This window comes from Delphinapterus leucas, chromosome X (genome assembly GCF_059928025.1).
Source record: "Delphinapterus leucas isolate spDelLeu-1000000601 "Yukka" chromosome X, BTC_Dleu_Yukka2, whole genome shotgun sequence".
NCBI lineage: Eukaryota > Metazoa > Chordata > Mammalia > Artiodactyla > Monodontidae > Delphinapterus > Delphinapterus leucas.
In genome coordinates, this window is record NC_143150.1 from 90,790,560 (window position 1) to 90,808,728 (window position 18,169).

General features: G+C 48.5%; 2 protein-coding genes across 7 annotated transcripts in view; one reads left to right on the forward strand and one right to left on the reverse strand.

The window, feature by feature from the left end:
* Positions 1-1,828, forward strand: part of SYN1 (synapsin I) — a 43,728-nt gene extending 41,900 nt beyond the window's left edge. The window contains exon 13 of one of the 2 annotated variants that reach the window (XM_022556376.3): positions 650-1,828. In XM_022556376.3, coding sequence (XP_022412084.1) covers positions 650-785 — 136 coding nt within the window. In that variant the 3' untranslated portion in view covers positions 786-1,828. The remainder of the gene's footprint in view (positions 1-649) is intronic. The other variant, XM_022556377.3, reaches the window with a different exon arrangement.
* ARAF (A-Raf proto-oncogene, serine/threonine kinase) lies at positions 1,707-12,064 on the reverse strand. Of its 5 annotated transcripts, none has more exons than XM_022556383.3 (16): positions 11,928-12,064; positions 10,438-10,592; positions 10,195-10,298; positions 9,331-9,433; positions 9,086-9,243; positions 8,875-8,973; positions 7,336-7,492; positions 7,204-7,231; positions 6,979-7,124; positions 6,682-6,884; positions 4,781-4,957; positions 4,632-4,678; positions 3,990-4,108; positions 3,620-3,751; positions 2,489-2,623; positions 1,707-2,283 (listed from the first exon to the last, which is right to left on the reverse strand). In XM_022556383.3, the coding sequence occupies exons 2-16, from the start codon at positions 10,531-10,533 to the stop codon at positions 2,149-2,151; spliced, it is 1,839 nt and encodes a 612-aa protein (XP_022412091.1). In that variant the 5' UTR covers positions 10,534-10,592; positions 11,928-12,064; the 3' UTR covers positions 1,707-2,148. The 5 variants fall into 5 exon arrangements, with proteins under 5 accessions (XP_022412091.1, XP_022412087.1, XP_022412088.1 ...); XM_022556379.3 differs by lacking the exon at positions 11,928-12,064 and adding an exon at positions 11,784-11,906; XM_022556380.3 differs by lacking the exon at positions 11,928-12,064 and adding an exon at positions 11,784-11,905 and having other exon boundaries at positions 9,086-9,240.
* Between the last annotated feature and the right edge of the window lie 6,105 nt (positions 12,065-18,169).

Here is an 18,169-nt window from a genome sequence, read left to right on the forward strand (position 1 = left end):
TCCTCCTCGTGCCCCACCTGACTCCCCCCAGCCGAACCCACAAACTCCTCCCGGCCCAATCCACAGTCCTCCTATGTTACTTCACTCTTCCCAGTCGTCCTCATGCTTTTCCTACAGTCTAGGCTCCCTTCTAGCCCATCTCAGTCTCCTCCCAAATCACACCATCCTCTGCCTCTTCTGGTCCATTCCAGACCTCCTCTCTTAGCTCAGAAGTCCGCCCTGCCCCACCCAACTGCTCCCCCTTAGATTTGCCCCTTCCAGCCTGTCCTTGGTCCAAGCACCACCACCCCCTTTTCTGGACTCCTCACCCTTAGACTGGAAACCTCCCTGCCCATCGTCACCTTTATATCAAACTCCTCCCAATCTAGCCTAGAATTGTAAGAGAAGATTCAGCCCAGAACTCTTCCCATCAATCCCAGGCTTCTTCACCTTGGATCCAAGTCCTCCCAGCCTGGCCCAGGGCTCCTCCATTCGTCCTGAGAATCCCTCAGGGTCCAGGCCCGTGCTGGGGGGTGGGAGGGTCACAGGCACAGCCCCAGGACCAGAGGGGCAGGGCTGGGGCCGGGCCTGGGGTAACGTTGTGTTTCTCTCCCCCTCCTCCCTTCCTCTCCCCCCCTTCCTCCCACGCCTCCACCTTGTTTCTCTCTAGCAAATCCCAGTCTCTGACCAATGCCTTCAACCTTCCAGAGCCAGCCCCGCCCAGGCCCAGCCTTAGCCAGGACGAGGTGAAAGCTGAGACCATCCGCAGCCTGAGGAAGTCTTTCGCCAGCCTCTTCTCCGACTGACACCCCACCCTGAGAGCCCCCAAATCCCTGGGCAACCCCTGTCTGGGCCCTGAATCTATTTCTCACTTTTGGAATCTCATCCCTTGAGAAGCCCTCTCCTGGATCGCCAAGATCCCTCTTCTCATTCCTCAGAATGCCCAAGTCCCTGGGGAAACCTCACTCCTGGTCCTAAATCCAGTTGTCATGTGTAGAATTCCCAAGTCCTTTCACAAACTGAGACCTACTTCTCAGTTTTAGAACCTCCAAATCCCTGAAGACCTCCACTCCTGGTGCCCTCAGAGTGCATTTTCCTTTCTGGAAGCTCTCCCAAACACCAGGCAACCCCTCCCGGAGCCCTGAAATTCCTGGAAAACCCCACTCCTGGTACCAGAGCTCTCAAGCACACCTAGTTCCCCATCAAAATTTCTCAAATCCTTAAGAAACCCCTACCTTTGAGACCCTTTCTATGGATCTCCCATCTCTGGAGATCCACCTCTTCAACTGCCTCCACCCAGCTCCCCAAGGATTTCCCTTCACCGCCCCCCCCCAACCAACCCCACGCAACACACTGGGAGCTCCTCCCACTGCTAGGACCCCTCAGTTCCCCAGGGACCCCTGCCCCACTCTCCTGCCTCTGACAGCTGTCTTAAATATGCAAACTCCACCCATCCTCCCAGAATCCTTTGCACACAGGCCAGTGGTCCCCCACTTCCCCACCTTTGCAGTGATGTCTGTGTCTGTGACTGACGTGGCCTCCTCTCGTGCCGTGCTTGGCATATGTGGTCCTCGTTCATCGTGCCGCCTGTGGTGATGCGTGCAGTGGCGCTGTTTGTGTGGTCCGCACCTCCCCCCAACCTCCAACCCTTGCCTGGACTCACCCTCACCCCCCAGCGGCTCTGAACCCCATGAGAAGAGTCGGGAAGAAAAATAAACAAGCAAAGGCCCAGCAGAATTCTGTGCTTCTTGGTGAAGAAATAGGGGAGTCCTTGAATGGTGGGAGACAGAGGGGACCCCCCAAATCCACATGGGGTGCTGGGGACCCCAAAATCCAGTGGAAGGCACATCAGGCACAAATTCCAGAGAGGTTCTGAGTGGAATCCCTGCCACAAATCCCAGCTGTTGGAGATGGAGGAGCTCCTGAATTTAGAAGTATCGCCAAAGCCAAGAGGAAACCGAATTATGGAGGAGGCAGGGGTCTCGGTCTTCGAGGGTCCCCCAATTCCAGAGGAATTTGAAAAGTACATGGGCACCCCCCCATCTCCCAGGGCAGGGATGGGGGATCCAGAGGCAGCAACGGGGCAGAGACAGAACATTGATTGGTTGGTGGGCAGGGCTCCTTGGCGTGGCAGGTTGAGATTGGCTCCCTGGTGGCTGGGGGTGGGACCTAAGGCACAAGGCGGGCTGCGCTGAGTAGGCAGGCAGGCAACTCATCAGCCTGGGTACGGTGCAAGGAGGGTTCGGAGGCACTCCGCTCAATCTTGGGGAGTGACCGCTGCAGCAGCTCAATCGTGGCCAGGATCTGGGGGCAGGGGCGGGTGAGGAGGGGTGTCCAGAGCCGCGTGGGCACCCCGACACCCCCAGACCCCAGCCTAATGCGGAAGCACACACTCACACACATTGTACACCTCGGAGCCTTGAACACAACACAGTTCACATTCACACCTCAGAGTCCTTCTCCTCAGAGGCTCCCTCCCCAGGGTGTCCAGCCCTCCTCCTCGGCCCACCTGGGGGAAGAGGGGCCGCTCCTCCCGCTGGAACTTGAGGCAGTCAGACAGCAGGCGCCTCATGGCCTTGGGGCAGTTGCTGGAGATTTTGCTGAGGTCCGGGGACAGATAGCCACGGCCCACCATAAAGATAATCTGGGAGGGGGGACAGGAATGGGGTGATCTGGGGGTCTGGGCTGGGAAGCCCAGGGAATTCTGGGTCTTGAGGGACCTGAAGGGCTCCTTTTAGGAGAACTGGGGTATTCTGGGTATTGGGGCCCAGAAGATTGTGGGTATCTTGTGGATCTAAAGATTCTGGGTCTCTGAGGACTTAGAAGGATTCTCTGCTTACAAAACAGAAGGATTTAAGCTTGGGGGAAGTCAAGGACTGTAGGTGTCCGGGGCCCGGATGATTATGGGTCCACAGGTTTCTAGGGGGCTTAGGGGCCTAGAAAGTACTGAGTCTGGGGGAAACATGAAGTTCTGGGTCTGGAGGAAGCTAAAGGATTCTAGCTCTCAGTAGTCTGTATTTCTGTAGAGGTCTGGGGCCTACAGGACTATGGGTCCACGTGGTCTGTACGACTGTGAGTGCTCAAGACCCAAAGACTATTGGTACGTGAAGCCTACAGGATCCTGGGTTTCTGAGGGTCTGGGAGATTCCAGGCCTTGAACCTAGAGAAATGTCTGGGGCCTAGAGTACTGTGGATTCAAGGGCCCTGAAGTCTGACAGATACCTAAGGCCTGAATGGTTGTAGGTATCTGTGAGGATTCCAGAAGTACAAAGGGATTGTTTCTGGGAGAAATGGGATTCTGGGCTTTGGGGACTTTGGAGAGTTTGAGTAATCAGGCCAGAGGACTGTGTGTGTCTAGGGATCCAGAGGGCTTCTGGGCTTTTGGGGGCCTAGGGGGATTCTGGGTATAAGGGATTCAGGAGATTCTGGACTTTGAGGACCCAGAGGAGTAGATGTGGGTGAAGGAGGGAATTCTGGGTACGGAAGACCCAGAGGAATCTGGGAATCCTCAGCTCAGAAAACTTGGGGTTTCTGGGGGAAGTGTGGTGTTCTTGGTCTATGCAAAGGTGGAGATCTGAGGTTTGGAGGCTGAGGGGATCCCTTGGCCTGGGAGATAGCAGGTGTAAGGCATGGGGCTCACCTGGTCACGGCTGCCAATGTGGCTGTAAGGCAGCGAGCCGGTCATGAGCTCGTAGAGCACAACCCCATAGGCGTAGACATCCGACTGGAAGCTGTAGGGGTTCGGGTCCTGCATACGGATCACCTCAGCTGCCTTCAATAGGCCGGACCGGGCAGGAGGAATGTGGAGGTCAGCAAATGACTGGCCCATAGGCCCAGGGCCCACCAGCCACACTGGGTGTAACTCAGAGCCACCCACACGGGGTGAAGCATGAGCAGTCCAGACACCCACACCTCGGGGTGCAGGCATCCCCGGCCCCACTCGGCCTCCCACATCCTAGCCCAGCAGCCCATGTCCCTATATGCCCCCAGTCCAGCCTGGCCCAACTCACCATCCATAGCACAGAGCCCGAGGGCTGCTCCAAAGGCTGGGCCCCACTCCACCGCGTCTTCACTGTGGCCAGGCCGAAGTCCCCGATCTTCACCGTGAGCCCCTCGTGTAGGAAGATGTCCGCCAGGGTCAAGGGCCACTACAGGGACTCCCAATAGCCAGGCTTCTCGCTGACTGGGAGGCTCTCGTTGACACCTCCACGCCAGTCATGCCTCTAACCCTGACCAGAAGCCCCGCAATGTCACACAAACTAGACACAACCTTGACTTGGGTGGGGAGCTCCAATTAATGCCCCCTACACTTGGCCCTCCTGTGACTCCTGACTAGGAAGCTCCTCTAATGGCACCCACACTCACCATGCCTGTGACACTGGTCAGGAGCTCCCCCTAACGCCCTCCACAGCTGCCGCTCCTCAGACCCTGACCAGAGTGCCGAAGAACAGCACCTGAACCAGCCAAAACCCTGACTCCTGACCAAGAGACTCCCATTAAAGGCCCCTCACCAGCCACAGCTCTGGCACCTGGCAAAGGGAAATGCCACATGTGCCCCCAGAAAGCCGCCCACAAGAGCCATCCCTCTAAGCCCTCATCCTGTTTGATGCCCCCCACCCCAGCCCAGCCCTCAGAGAGGGACATGTAGATACTGTTAGACTTGAGATCTCGGTGGATGATGTTCTTGGCATGGAGGTAGCTGTTGGGGTACAAGCAGGTGTCAGACTGTCTGGGGGCTACCTCATCTCCCCACCCCCAGATCCCCCAGCCCCCTCCCTAGTCCCCGGGCCAGGACGCTCACTCCATGCCCTGGGCAGTCTGCCGGGCCACATCAATGAGCTGGACCATGTCGAAGCGTGTGTCGGCCACGTGCAGGTGGTGGTAGAGACTGGAGCCCTCGCACCACTGTGTGATGATAGCAAATCCCGGCCGGGTCATGAAGCCCATGAACAGCAAGATGTTGACGTGACGTGTCTTCCTGCAGGCAGGGCAGAAGGTATCAGGGCAGGGAGGGTAAACAGCAACTTCCTGAGCATTGGGAATGGCGCTGTTCACTGCTGCCTTCTGCCATCATTCCCACCCTGGCTTTCAGGAGGCTCAGGGCCAGACTATGGCCAGATTCAAGGAAGTTGTCAGATATGTTTGCTGGGCTATGATTCCACGCTGGGCGCTTATGTCCTGGGCTTCCTCATCCAAGTCTCCCAACAAAAGCAGGAGGGAGAGATTACCCCTCACCCTCTACTGACCAGGAGTGTCTTAATCATCAACACCTGCCATACCTCTGACCCTGACCATGACCTGAGCCTGTGACCATTTGAGATGAGAAAGTGGAATGCCAACCTTCATCAGTGATATATCAACATAATATTCATAAATGCTGGGTAAAAATATCAGTGATGTGTGACTATATCCTGTTAACCATGAGAGGCTTAGAGGTAAAGAGCTTGGGATTTGGACTCAAATTAGATCCTAAGTTCCAATCCAGGCTTCCCTGGGTACTCACTGTACAATCTCAGGGAAGACACTTAACTTCTCTGTGCCTCATTTTCCTCAACTGAAAAACTGTGATAATTCTGTGAGCTGCCTGACAGGGGTGTTGGGAGGAATATGTGAGTAAATAACCTGTAAGGTGCTTATTAGAGCAGCTGAACACAAGCAAGCACCCTGAAAATATCACTGTCCTTGCTGTTATCGCTACTGGGTACCTAGGTTACCTGGCAGAAACTCTGTCCTGTATGAATGGAGCCACCCTCATTTCGAAGAAAACTTTCATTCCTTATAGAAGTATTAACTGCAGTTACAACGGTAACTTACACGCGAAGAACATCGACAACACTCTGCAATTTTGCTCACAGCGCGTTAGTATTCTTCACAGCAGTTAGGTTATAGTTTCAATACGAACACAACGCAAATTCACAGCCCGCTCAAATCACTGTCATTTCATAGAGAGGAGCAGAGACTGAAAATTTCCTTACTGTGGCATCCATTATGAGGATGAGTATTAAAATAGCACAAGGAATTATGATAACGTCAACTCTGCAACATAACTGTGCCCACTTGTCAGAGGGGAAAGCCCACACTGGCAACCCCAGGAGTGGTAGGAACTAGGGTAGCAAAAAGGGAGCGCCAGGGTTTCTTAGCACAAATGAGTTAATATAGTATGAATGATATATTAGGTAGAGCAACCACAATCATTAATCAAACAATGATTAAATTATGGTTCTGATTATAGTTCTAATACTGTTCTTTAAAGTACAGTATTGTTATAATTAATAACAAGAAGGCAACACAATAAACATACACTAATGATGCAGAACAAGCAGACGAGAGGCAAGGACGCCAGGCTGCCTGGCGATGCAGTTAACTCACATTATGCTATTGATGTAAGTACCACAGTAACACTGGTGATACCCATTTCACAGCAGACAACTGAAAAGACCCACATTTTGGAGGCAGAGCCATTAATTAATATCAGTATTTACACAAACACAAACACCAATGTGACCAGAGGTCCTCTAAACATACCCCTTCCCAGAGGGGAAAGGGGCTTCTCTGATAGAGAAGAAACTTACCATTATGGTTATAACACCACACAAACACAGGGGATGTGCAGGAAGTGCCTTCAGTACGGCCTTTACCCAGAGAGGCACCAAGGCGGTGCCCACCGCCCCTGCCCCCATCCCTGCGCGCGAGCAATCTCACCTGAGCACCTGCATCTCATTCTTGAAGGCCTGGGCCTGCTCAGCTGTGGGTTGGGCCACCTTGAGCACCTTCACGGCCACATCGCCGTGCCACCGCCCACGAAACACGGTCCCAAACGAGCCCGTCCCGATCCTCTTCAGCAGCTGCACCTCACTGGGTGGCACCTCCCAGTAATAGCCCGAGTCCCGGTACCCCAGATTCTTCTGCGGGCCACAAGGGCGGCATCTCAGGGGCCTGCCCACACCCCTCATCACTTGGCCTGCGGTGCCCCCACCAAAGGTGCCCCCTGGAGCTCACCACTTTCTTCTTGTCATCGGCCAAGGACTTCCGCTCCCGCTGCTCTGACGGGGACTTGGAATGTGGGGACTTCCTCCCCGAGGACATGCTGGCTGGGCTGGGGCTCCCCCGGGGGGTTCCATCGCCACCACCTCTATTCCCGGCAGCTGCAGTTGCGGAGAGGATGTGAGTGGAGCCGGGTGGGGTGGGGTGGGGGACTCAGGGTGCAGGTAGCGGGGGGCTCACCGTCAGTGTTGAAACTCTGGGCAGGGAGCTGGAAGAAGAGGGCTGGGCGTCAGAGAGAGGACATGGAAGACAACAGGAATGGCCCTCCCCTCTGCCCGGTGCTCCCCTGTGACCTCCCGCCTCGACACCAACCTGGATGAGGCCGGAGTCCATGGGGGCCGTGGTGCTGACCATGTGGACGTTGGGGGTGGATGTGGAGCGGATGCGCTGGAGGGGGGCGTTGGCCGGGGCAGGGAAGGGGAAGTGCTTGGGGTCGCGGTGCTGGGTGCAGGAGCTGGCAGGGGAAAGGCTGTGAAATCACTGTCGAGTGAATGAGAAAACCAGTAGAGCTGCCACCACCGCCCACGCCCCGCCCCGTCCTAAGTGTGTGTTTAGCTCACACAGAGTAAACGTCCACTGTCATTACTATTATGCATTTGTTCAAGAAGCATTGACTGAGTGCCTGCCATGTGCCAGATACCATTCTAGGTAGTGGAAATAAAACTGTGGACAAAACAAATAAAGGTTCTACACGCATGCTGATTTGAACTGTACTAAAATTTTAAAATTAAAAAAAACCCAAAGAAACAAAAAACAAATAAAGGTTCTTGCCCTCATGGGGCTGACTGCAGCAGGAAAAAAGAGAAATAAAAAACAAAGAATATTTAATATGTCCAATGGTGACAGGTGCAATAAAGCAAAAACTAAAGCAACATAAGGAGACAGGAAGTGTCCCTGGTGATGTCAGGAAAGGCTTCTCTGAGCAAGTGACATTTGAGCAAAGACTTAAAGGAAGGACAGCAAGCCATGCAGGTAGTGGGGGAAAAGCAATATATAATATTGTATAACTATATGTACTATTCAAATATATTATGTACTATATAACATACAGTATGTTATCTACATTAAAATTACAATGCTTTACACATATTATAATAATGTTATGTGTCATACATACACATCTGTTATACATGATATATACTAAATATATTATAATGTTACAAAAATATTTCTTAATGGTCCCTTCACTATCCTGAAATGCTATTCATAGATAATTTATTCACGTATACCCATAATTAAAAATAACATAATGCTCTAACTTTACTATTTCATACATTACATAAAAATGTTTGATGTTCTACATTATATGAAAATATTATCAACATAACACATAATACAATAGCATAAATATATCATATAAATATTGACGTTATAAAATATAGATATATAAAATGCATATATGAACATGATATATTCGAGCAATAATATATTTCAACATTGAAATTGAATTTACGATAAAATAATATGTATTTCAAAGTGGAAAGGCTTGAGCATGGTTATAATGGAAGAATTAACTAAGTAGTTAGATGCATATATATAGATATATATTATAATTAATAAGAACTTATCTTATACCAGATCTTGTTCTAAGCATTGGACATGTCTTAACTCATTTAATCCTCACCAGAACCCTATGTGGTCATTATCTGCTCTTTACAGATGAGAAAACTAAGGCCCAGAGAGATTAGGGGAATCACCCAAGGCCCCAGAGCTCCATGCCCTTACTCACACTTGCAGGTGCTAAATAAACGTTCATGGAGTAAACAAATGAATTAAGTATGGCTTCTACTCTACAGAGGCCTCCAGATCTTTTTCTTCTGACAGCAGCCCTTCAGCTAAGGCGTTCCCTACCTGGGACCCTGAGGGGTGAGTGGCTCATTCAGGGGGCGGTTCGAGGGAGCCTCATGCTGTCTGGAGCCTCCGGACAAATCCTGGACACTGTGGTAGAACCTTGAGGGCATTCAGGGTGTAAAGCAAGGGAACATGGGTCAGCTGTCTGTAAGAGCCTTGTGGCTGGGCCTCTGTCCTCCCCATCCCCCTGCCCACCCCAGGCCAGGCTCACTGTCGTCGGTTGGTACTCATGTCAACACAGACTGTGGGGACCTTGGAGGAACAATGCTGGTGGAACTTGTATCCACAGGTTTGGCAGCGGAAGCCATGGAACAGAAACTTAAGGCAGAAGTCACAAAAGGCCAGGCTGAAGAACGTCTTCCGTACCTGCTGTCACAGAGTAGAGAAGATTGAGGCCTGGTCAGGGACCCTCCCGCCACACCCACGGTCTGCCCCCACTTTCTACCCTGCACTCACAAAATTGTGCATGGTCAGGGGGACGTCTTCGAGGACCTCCACAATGAGCTCCTCGCCATCCAGGGGTGCAATGGCTGTGTCCCAGGCGGTGACTGTCTTTCGACTGTAGAAGGCATGGAAGGGAGTGAGTGGGAGGGTGGATGGGGCCATGGGGAAGAAGGGAACCCCCCAAAAGTCCCTCCAAGCTTGCCATCCATGCAATAATAGATGGCATGTTTCATTCTCAGTACAGCAACTCTAGGAACTAGTACTATCCTTGCCCCCATTTTACATATGGGGAAACTGAGGCTCAGGGGGATGAAATGACTTGTCCAGAGCCACAAGGGATTGTAAGTGGCAGGACAGTGCGAAGAGTCCATGCTCTTAGCCACAAGACGAGGAGCAAATGAGACTGAAGAAACAACTAAATCTTAGAAGTCCTGAGCAAGCCCCCAACAAAGCAGCTGGTGAGGCACTGAAATAACAAATAAAAAGCAATGCGTGAATTGCATACAAAAAAGTTAAGGAACTCTAAAACAGAGGAATAAATGGAAGGTTAGCGAGGCCCACACAGCAGACAGAGAACAAGGAAACGGAGGAAGGAGAGGGCTGACAAATTGATAAAACAGTGAAAGATGAAACAGATGAATTCCGGGAGGACATGACGGAGCACGGTGAGGATTTGGGGTGCGAGAAGAAAATGAGCTGCTGACCTTACAGGCCAATAAACTAATGAAGTAATGAGACAAAAGCTGGATGCACTCACGGATTCACTGAATGAAAGGAAGACTAACGGAGACTGCACAGCAGAGTGGAGAGTCGCATGACTCTGAGGAGGGGCTGGAAGGCTGCGCGCCCAGTTGGAGGTGGCGGTGCCACACTTACCCCTTGATGAGCCGGTAGACCACACAGCAATCCTGATTGAGTCCCCGCACCTTGAGGGCCTTGTCTAAAGAGTCGTAGACACTCATGCCATCCCGGACAGTCACCTGTGTGTGTGTAGATGTGAGGAGTCAGCTCTCAGTGGGGTCCCCAGCTGACTCTCCCAGCCCTTGTCACCTTTCTGATCCAAGATTTACAACCGGGTCCATGCCTACCCCTTGCCAGTTTTGCTCCCATCAGACTCACCACCGTGCGTTGCTTGTTGGGCAGGTACACTTTGACGGTGCCCACCGCCCGGGATGGCTCGGCCCCGTTGGCAGGGGGGCCCCGTGGTGGCTCCATGGAGCCTAGGACTTTGTCAAGACGGGCTAAGGTGGGGCTGGGCAGGTGCCATGGGGCTCCTAGAAGACGGAGGGAAAATTCAGAGGTCCCATAATGATGGTCTGGAAGCAAAGTGGCAGGGGACAAAAATTCAATCTCCCAGCTCCACGTCACCCCTTGTAGCCTAATTTCCACACAGCCCAAGGGATCCAGTTCCTCCTCTGCTCAGCCGCTCCTGTTGTCTGTCTCACACTTAAGTGCCAAGGTCTCGGATTCACTGCGTAGGGTGGGGTGGGGTGGGGGGTAGGACATAGTGAGAGGTACACACACTGTCCCGGAGGGCACAGGAGCACGTAAGTCTCCGTGCTAGGGACTAACGGGGAAGTCAGCACGCACTGCACTGGGGCCTGTCAGGTACGTAATGGACATGAACAGGCTGCCCTGGCTTTCTAATGGAGAAGGGGGTTCAGATGCTGTGGTGTGCGGTGAGTCACAGATAGGGTGATGGGGAACTAACAGAGGATCATCAGATACTGCCCTTAGTTTGAGGGAAATGGGAATTGCACCAAACAGTGTTTGTAAGGGCACTGTGGGCATCCCAAAGCCCTGAACTGTAATGATGGTAGGTCCATGGATACTGTGTTAGGTGGCTAATGGGAGTCACCAGACTATGATGGGGAGTTCATAGAGGCTCAGCAGACACTACGCTGCGGGGAGATGTAACAGGGGTCACTAGGGACTGTAATGGGTAGAAGAGTGGATAACGGGTGTCACCAGACACTGTCATGGGGGAAAGGAGGGTAATGGAGCATCACCAGACATGGTTGAGGTGAGATAAATGGGGGTAAAGCGCGGGTGGGGCGGAGGGCGCTCCAAAATTCTCCCTGACAACTAATGAAAGGGTCGCAGTTATATTACTGGTGCTAACGGAAGGAGGCTGGGGAGGGTTAAAGAGGAGGAATGGGGGAATCCTCAAACATTCTCCTAGTGGGCTAGACATTGATCCAGAATAAGGAAAGCGAGAAGTGAGCTTCGTCTTCACGCATTCCCCGTTGTCGGTAAGCAAGGGTCATCAGATACCTTAAGGAGGTTAAGAGGGACTGCACATGACAAGACACCACAACCCAAGCCCCATTCGGCCTGGCCCCGCCCACCGAGGGCCTTCCAGCTCTGCGCAGGCGCGCTGCCACACGCGACGGGCGAAACCATCCCCCGCAGCCTTGCACCCCTATTCCAGTCTACCCCCCCCGCGTTGTCGAAGATGGTCTCACCCCGGGTCAAACCACTCCTCCGGTTCCGGGCGGGGGGCATCGGGGCCCAGGCGCAGCCATCCTGGAGCTGAGCTTTCGGTCCCGGCTCCCTACCTGAGCCCAGCAGTCTCTCCAGAAACCTAACCCTGCCGGGCCTGCCCTCACCTGTCACGCCGCTACAGCCGCCGCCGCCTCCATCTTGGGCCTGTCTTCTTGTTTCCTTACAGAGTCCGCCTCCACCGCCCCTCGGGCTTTGGCTATTGGCTCCGGAGGACTCAGCCCTCCATTCTTATTGGATTAGGGTCACGCCTGTCAAGGCAGGACCGGCGGAATGTGGGTCGTGTTCCGCATTAGGAGGGGCTGCCTGAAACGTCAGGGTCCAGGGCAAATTCGCAAGTCCTGACTCGCGCAGGCGCAGTCGGGAGGAGACCAGCGTTCCATGGGCTTTAACCCCAATCGTGCCGTAGTGGAATTAAGCAGGGTGTTTTTTTTTTTTTTTTTGGTCACCTGGGACTGACTTTAGGGATCCCCGAATTTGGGCGGAGGATCCTTAAGCGTCCTTTTTGCTCCAGTGTGACCCAGCGCCCTAAGTACCCATTTGGGATTTTCCTTTGTCTCAGTTTTACCGTCTTTGAAATGGGTTAGAATCAGACCAAATATCTGCAAAGTTTTCCAATTCTAAGAGACTGTAGTCATAGCCTTTGATAACAGCGAGTCTCTAGTGTGGCCGTGGCTGTGGCTCTAGGAGTAGCGGCCTGCTGTTTGGGGAGGCTTCCTTTAGGAATGGAGTTGATAAGGATTTTGAAAGACTAATAGTAGAAGGTCAGGGGAAATTGTGGACCTGGAGTAGGGCATAACGCAGGGAAGAGGGTGGAAGTATCGTAGGGTAGACACAAAGTTTTTAAAAGTTGAAGTTTTCCTGGTGTCACAAGTGAAAGAGACTTTCCATCCTCCCTTTTCTTGGAGTATTTCCTTCAGAAAACGTGTAAATTTTTTCTCCATACCTTCAAGATATATGTAACTCTTTAAAAAAAAGCTAAATAGGCCTCCTGCCAGTTTTACAACTCAGGAATGTTGTTCTTGAGGGCCTGGGAGCCATCTCTTTGAAATGTAAACGTCAGCAGAGATAGCGCCGTATCTCCACGACCCTAGGAATTTGACCTAGGAGGCTGGTTCCAAGTCTTCACCTGCTTGTCAAAGAGATATGTGTTTTATTCTTCCTTTGCCTAAAGGCAGATGGCTACACCGATTACCAGGGAATTTGAGATGACCTGTGTGTAGTAAATGGTGCTGTCAAGTTCTCTTGAGGGCAAGTTATCATCTGTCTTAAGAACATGTATGCAATGGGTTGTATCTGCCTGGCTATATAAAAGGATGAGGTTTCTTTCCTTCTCTGAAATCTGTTCAGTGAATTGCTTGTGATGCACATCACGAGCTGGTTTAATGCTTATTCGACAATAAAACTATTTCGTTCTCTTCTACCTTTGTTGAGCGAATTCACTGGGTTGGCACAAGATTTTATTTTTAATTATTCCCCAACAGTATGAACGCGGCCTGTTGTGCTTGAAGTGACTACCTTCTCCCATTAGGAGCCTCAGCATTCCTCTGCGATGAAATGGGAAAGATCAGGGAAAGGGCATTATGTGAGGGGATCTCAACATGCTTCAACTTGTATTTACTGAGGACTTTCTCTGTCTATAAGGAGAGAGACAAATGTACAGCTTACTGGGCTGCCATATAACCTCCATTTCCCATCACCCCTCTTCCATTCAGATCTTCATTAAATGGCTAAAATTAAAAAGACTGACAATACCACGTATTCATGAGAATGTGGAGCAACTGGAACTTTCATATGTTGCTATTGGGAGTGTAAAATGTTACACCACTTTGAAAACAGTTTGGCAGCTTCATATAAAGTAAAACAGACATATCATGCAATCCAGCAATCTCACTCCTAGGTATTTACTCCAAAAAAAAAAAATAATAAGAAAGCGTATGTCCAATGGTGTGCTGGTAAATGTTTACCAACCAGCTCTCCGGGGGGGAAAAAGCTCTAATTTGTAGCGATTGTCAACTATGGTGTAAATACTCCCATCATGGCTTATTTCAAACTGTGTACTAATATGACGTCAGAGAACCAGAGTTGAGAAGAGATTTGCAAAATTGGCTCTGGTGAGCCAGCCACAGCATGCTACCGCAATATGTCCACACAAAAAACTTGTGCTCAAATGTTCACATTAGCTTTCTTCATGATAGCAAAAAAACTGGAAACATCCCAGGAGTCCAACAACATAAGAACTGACAAAGAAACACAACAATGGGATCATGGAATACTACTTAGCAAATGAAAGGGACAAACTACTTCATATGTTTGTGAAGTTCATAAGCACAAGGTTGAGTGAAAGAAGCCAGACACAAAATAGAAATACTGTAATTATTCCATTTGTATGAAATTCTAAGCCAGGAAAAATAATCTGTAGTGAAGGAAATCAAACTAGTTGTTGTCTTGGGGGAGAATGACTGGGATGAGCATGAAGGAATTTTGGAGGTTGATTGGGCCGTTCTCTATGCATTTGTCAAGATTCATTGAACTCTATACTGAAAATGGGCATATTTTATCGTATGTAAAATGTACCTTGATTTTTAAAATGCATGGCAAAAAATGGCTTCAAACGTAATTCTGAATACTTGATTTCTTATGAATTCTTATTGATTAGAGGATTTAAAAAACAAATTATCTATTCTGAAATTGGATCCCTGGACCAGGCATGCCTGTCTCCCAGTGCAGGAGCCCTGGCGGCCACCTTAGCGCCACGTGGGGTAAGGAACAACTCCAGCTGGAGCTCAGTGAGGGGCTCCAAAATGCTCACCAGGAGAAACAATAATTTCATGGATGGGGAGAGTGTATTTTAAATTTCAATTCATTTAAATATTATTTAATTTGATTAAAAACTTTAATTTCTAGGCAGTATTTGAAGACAGATTTCTGACTCCTTTGCACAACGTTTATAAAAAGATGAGCAAAATCCCAGGGTAAGCTCACTGCACAGTGCTGTGTGGAGAAGAGGAAGGATGGGGCGGGGAGATGGGGGATTGGGGGGGGGCGAGGCTCACTCAAAGGCAATCCGTTCTCTCCAAAGACTCATAGACTCACTCAAAACCCATCCCAACTAACACGACTTCAGCCATGTACCTCACAGGTACCTGACAAGCCATGAAGGCCATTAAAGGGATTTGGGTTTTTAATCGTCATCATCACATTAAAATCATCAGAAGCACCATGTATTAAAACAAAAATTAAAACCCAAACTAGCTGACTATGGTTTTCAGACATCACTCTCGAAATTATCCACCTAAAACTTTTTAAAGACTTTAAACTCGTTGTTGATTTTTGTTAGTGTTGTTTTAAATTCTGAGAAACATTCAAAACCTGAAGGGTTCACCGACTGCTGTTGTAAGGCTACCCATTTTACAGCTGAGCAAATTGAGGTTCAGGCTGCCCTTACTGGACAGAGGTGAGGGAGCCCCAGGAATAAACGTTTGGTTAACAAAAAATGTTGAACAAGGATGAAAGCCAGGGACACCTCCTTAAGGAATCTTGGATCTACCCCAGCAGTCCTGCGTGCCTGAGGCTCCCCTCTGAAACCTGCCACTCCCATTTCCCAAGGCCACTGCTCGCCCCTGTGGCCGCCAGGTTAACGCCACCTCTGAAACCCCATCACCCTGCCTCCCGCTCAGCAACCCATTACAGGAGAGATGACTGCGGGAGGGGACTGCGTATACACATTTTGCTGAGTGACAAACCAAGACTTAGCCGGGAGTCCCACAGTCCTGGCTCAGCGCCCTCAATTATCGGCTCCTCTAGGCCACTGCAGTGGTCTGCAGGGAGTCACTCTGAGCCCAGGTGGTCTTTGGGCCATCCCAGCCAATGAGAGGTGGTGCAGGCCTGAGACTTGCTGCAAACCAGCTTTAATGTTGCTCTTAGATGAGTGCCAGTGCAACTGTAATTGTTCCATCTAAAGCAGAGTGTGGAAGTTTCCATTTCTGAATATTTCTTGAAGACATTTTTAATATACAGCCCAGGGGTCAGAAGTGTGGGAAATTTGCAAGTGAACCGAAACACTACCTGTAACATTAATATTCCTTATTAAAAAGTCTGTCCTACAAGATGCATTGGGTGGTAATTTGAATTTGCCATCCCTGTGATCTAAATGGATGAGAAGCATACCATTAAACCAACAGACAGGGTTCTTTTGTTTTAAATTAATTTTTTTTAAAGTTCCTTATATGTTAAATATGATACTTCCATGTTTTCATAAAACGTGCGGTTTTGTATATTTTCAGTTTCCAAACTCAAGGACCAGATGAGTTAAAAAAAAAGAAAAAGTCAACTATTTCTCAATAAAGCTGGGGGAAAAAAGAAAAAAATAATTAAACCAAATAACAGGTCCTGTAATTCTGTTATTGAAGTTTACTCTGATGAGGAAATCCTTCGGTGGCTATGTTTATTTCTTAGAAATAAAGCAAAACTCGAATATGAAAATATTTAATAGTCGAACAAAGGGATCAATATAAATCTACAAACTGATCAGTGGAACCATCTTTGAAATGCCATGAACAGTGACACACACCTCTGGCCCTCCCTGGTAGCTCCTTTGGTAGGGATTGCAATTCAATATGTTCAGCAATTATTTTAAAATTTTTAATTAAACAAACAAAAAGCAATTTCCCCAAAGGAAGTGATTCTGAAATGTTTGCTTTTGGTTTTGATCAGAAATGCATTTGGTAAAAAATTTCTCAAGGTTAACATATTTATTCCAAGCACATGTACACTGACCCACAGGTCCATCAAAGGTGAAAAAAAAAGTTTAAAATCTGTTGGTTTACTTCACACATATTCAATAAATTTTTATTCAATTTGTAAAACCATTGTAAATGAGATTTCAGACAAATATGCCCCAAATAAATTTTCATTATTTCTGGATAAATGACCCACATGTGGTCTTTGCTATATCATTCTTCATATTATATATGTATTATATTTAGTCCTTTGTATATATAAAAATTCCTCATAGTTTTTGGGCCGCCCATATACATGTTGTGTACCATCATGTAGTATGAGAAAATCAATTCTGAAGTTACCCAGAATGTCTTAAGAGTTGACCTTTTGTCTAGTTAGAGTGTGTGAGTATCCCCATGTCCTGCTATGTAACTGTGTGACCTTGGACGAATTGTTTCCTTTCTCTGTGTCTCGGTTTCCTTATCTTTAATATATATTTTTTTAAATACTTCCATCATAGGGTGGTTGTAAGATTCTGTGAACTAATCTATATCAAACTTTACACAGTGCCTGATGCATAGTGGCTGTGCAGTAACTGTTAGCTATTCCTATTATCATCACCACTGATATTAATAAAGTATCAAAGCAAAGACCTATGTCCCTTGGCAGAACTTGATGTATGATCCAAGTTCAAGGACACTGACAGGATTACGAGAGATTAAACATCTCAAAGAATCCAATACGAAGGCTAGTTTCATTTCAGAAGGCTCATTCCCAGCATTGACAGATGTTTTAGCAATCCTGGTGGCCTGCAGGTACCCAGCTTCGCCAGCCAGGGCTATGGCCCTGAGGAGCTCTGCTCCTTTTTTTCCCTTTCCTTTCCTTTTCCCAGATACCCTATGAAGTTCCCTGTTATCCTAATTTTCTGGCGGTTTTGTCAAAATGAGTATCAGATTTTGTGAAATGCTTTTCTGCATCTATTTAGATGATCATATGGTTTTCTTTTTTACTTTGTCATTGTGGTAATTGTGGTGAATCACACTAATTGCTTTTCAAATGTTAAACCAATTCTGCATTACTGGGATAAATCCCACTTGGTCACAATGTATTATCATGTTAATATATTATGGAATTCGATTTGCCAAAAATTTGTTTAGAAATTTTATATCTATATTACTGAGGGATATTGGTCTGTAGTTTTCTGGTAATGTCATTGTCTGATTTTGGTATGAGGATAATGCTGGCCTCATAGGTTGAGTTGGGAGGTATTGCCACCTCTCCAATTTTGGGGAAGAGTTTGTGTAGAATTGTTATTATTTCCTCCTTAATATTTGGTAGATTCACCAGTAAAGCCACAGCCTGAAGTTTTTTGTTTTTTGTTTTTCTGTAGAAACATTTTAAACTACAATTTCAATTTCTTTAAGGCTAATCAGATTATCTTCTGGAGTGAGCCTTGGTAATTTGTGTCTTTCAAGGAATTTGCCCAGTTCATCCATGTTGTCAAATTTATTACCATAAAGTGGTTCGTAATATTCCCTAATTATCTTTTTTAATGTCTGTAGAATCTGTAGTCATGTCACCTCTTTCATTCCTGATTTTGGTAAGTGGTGCCTTTTTTTCCTCATCC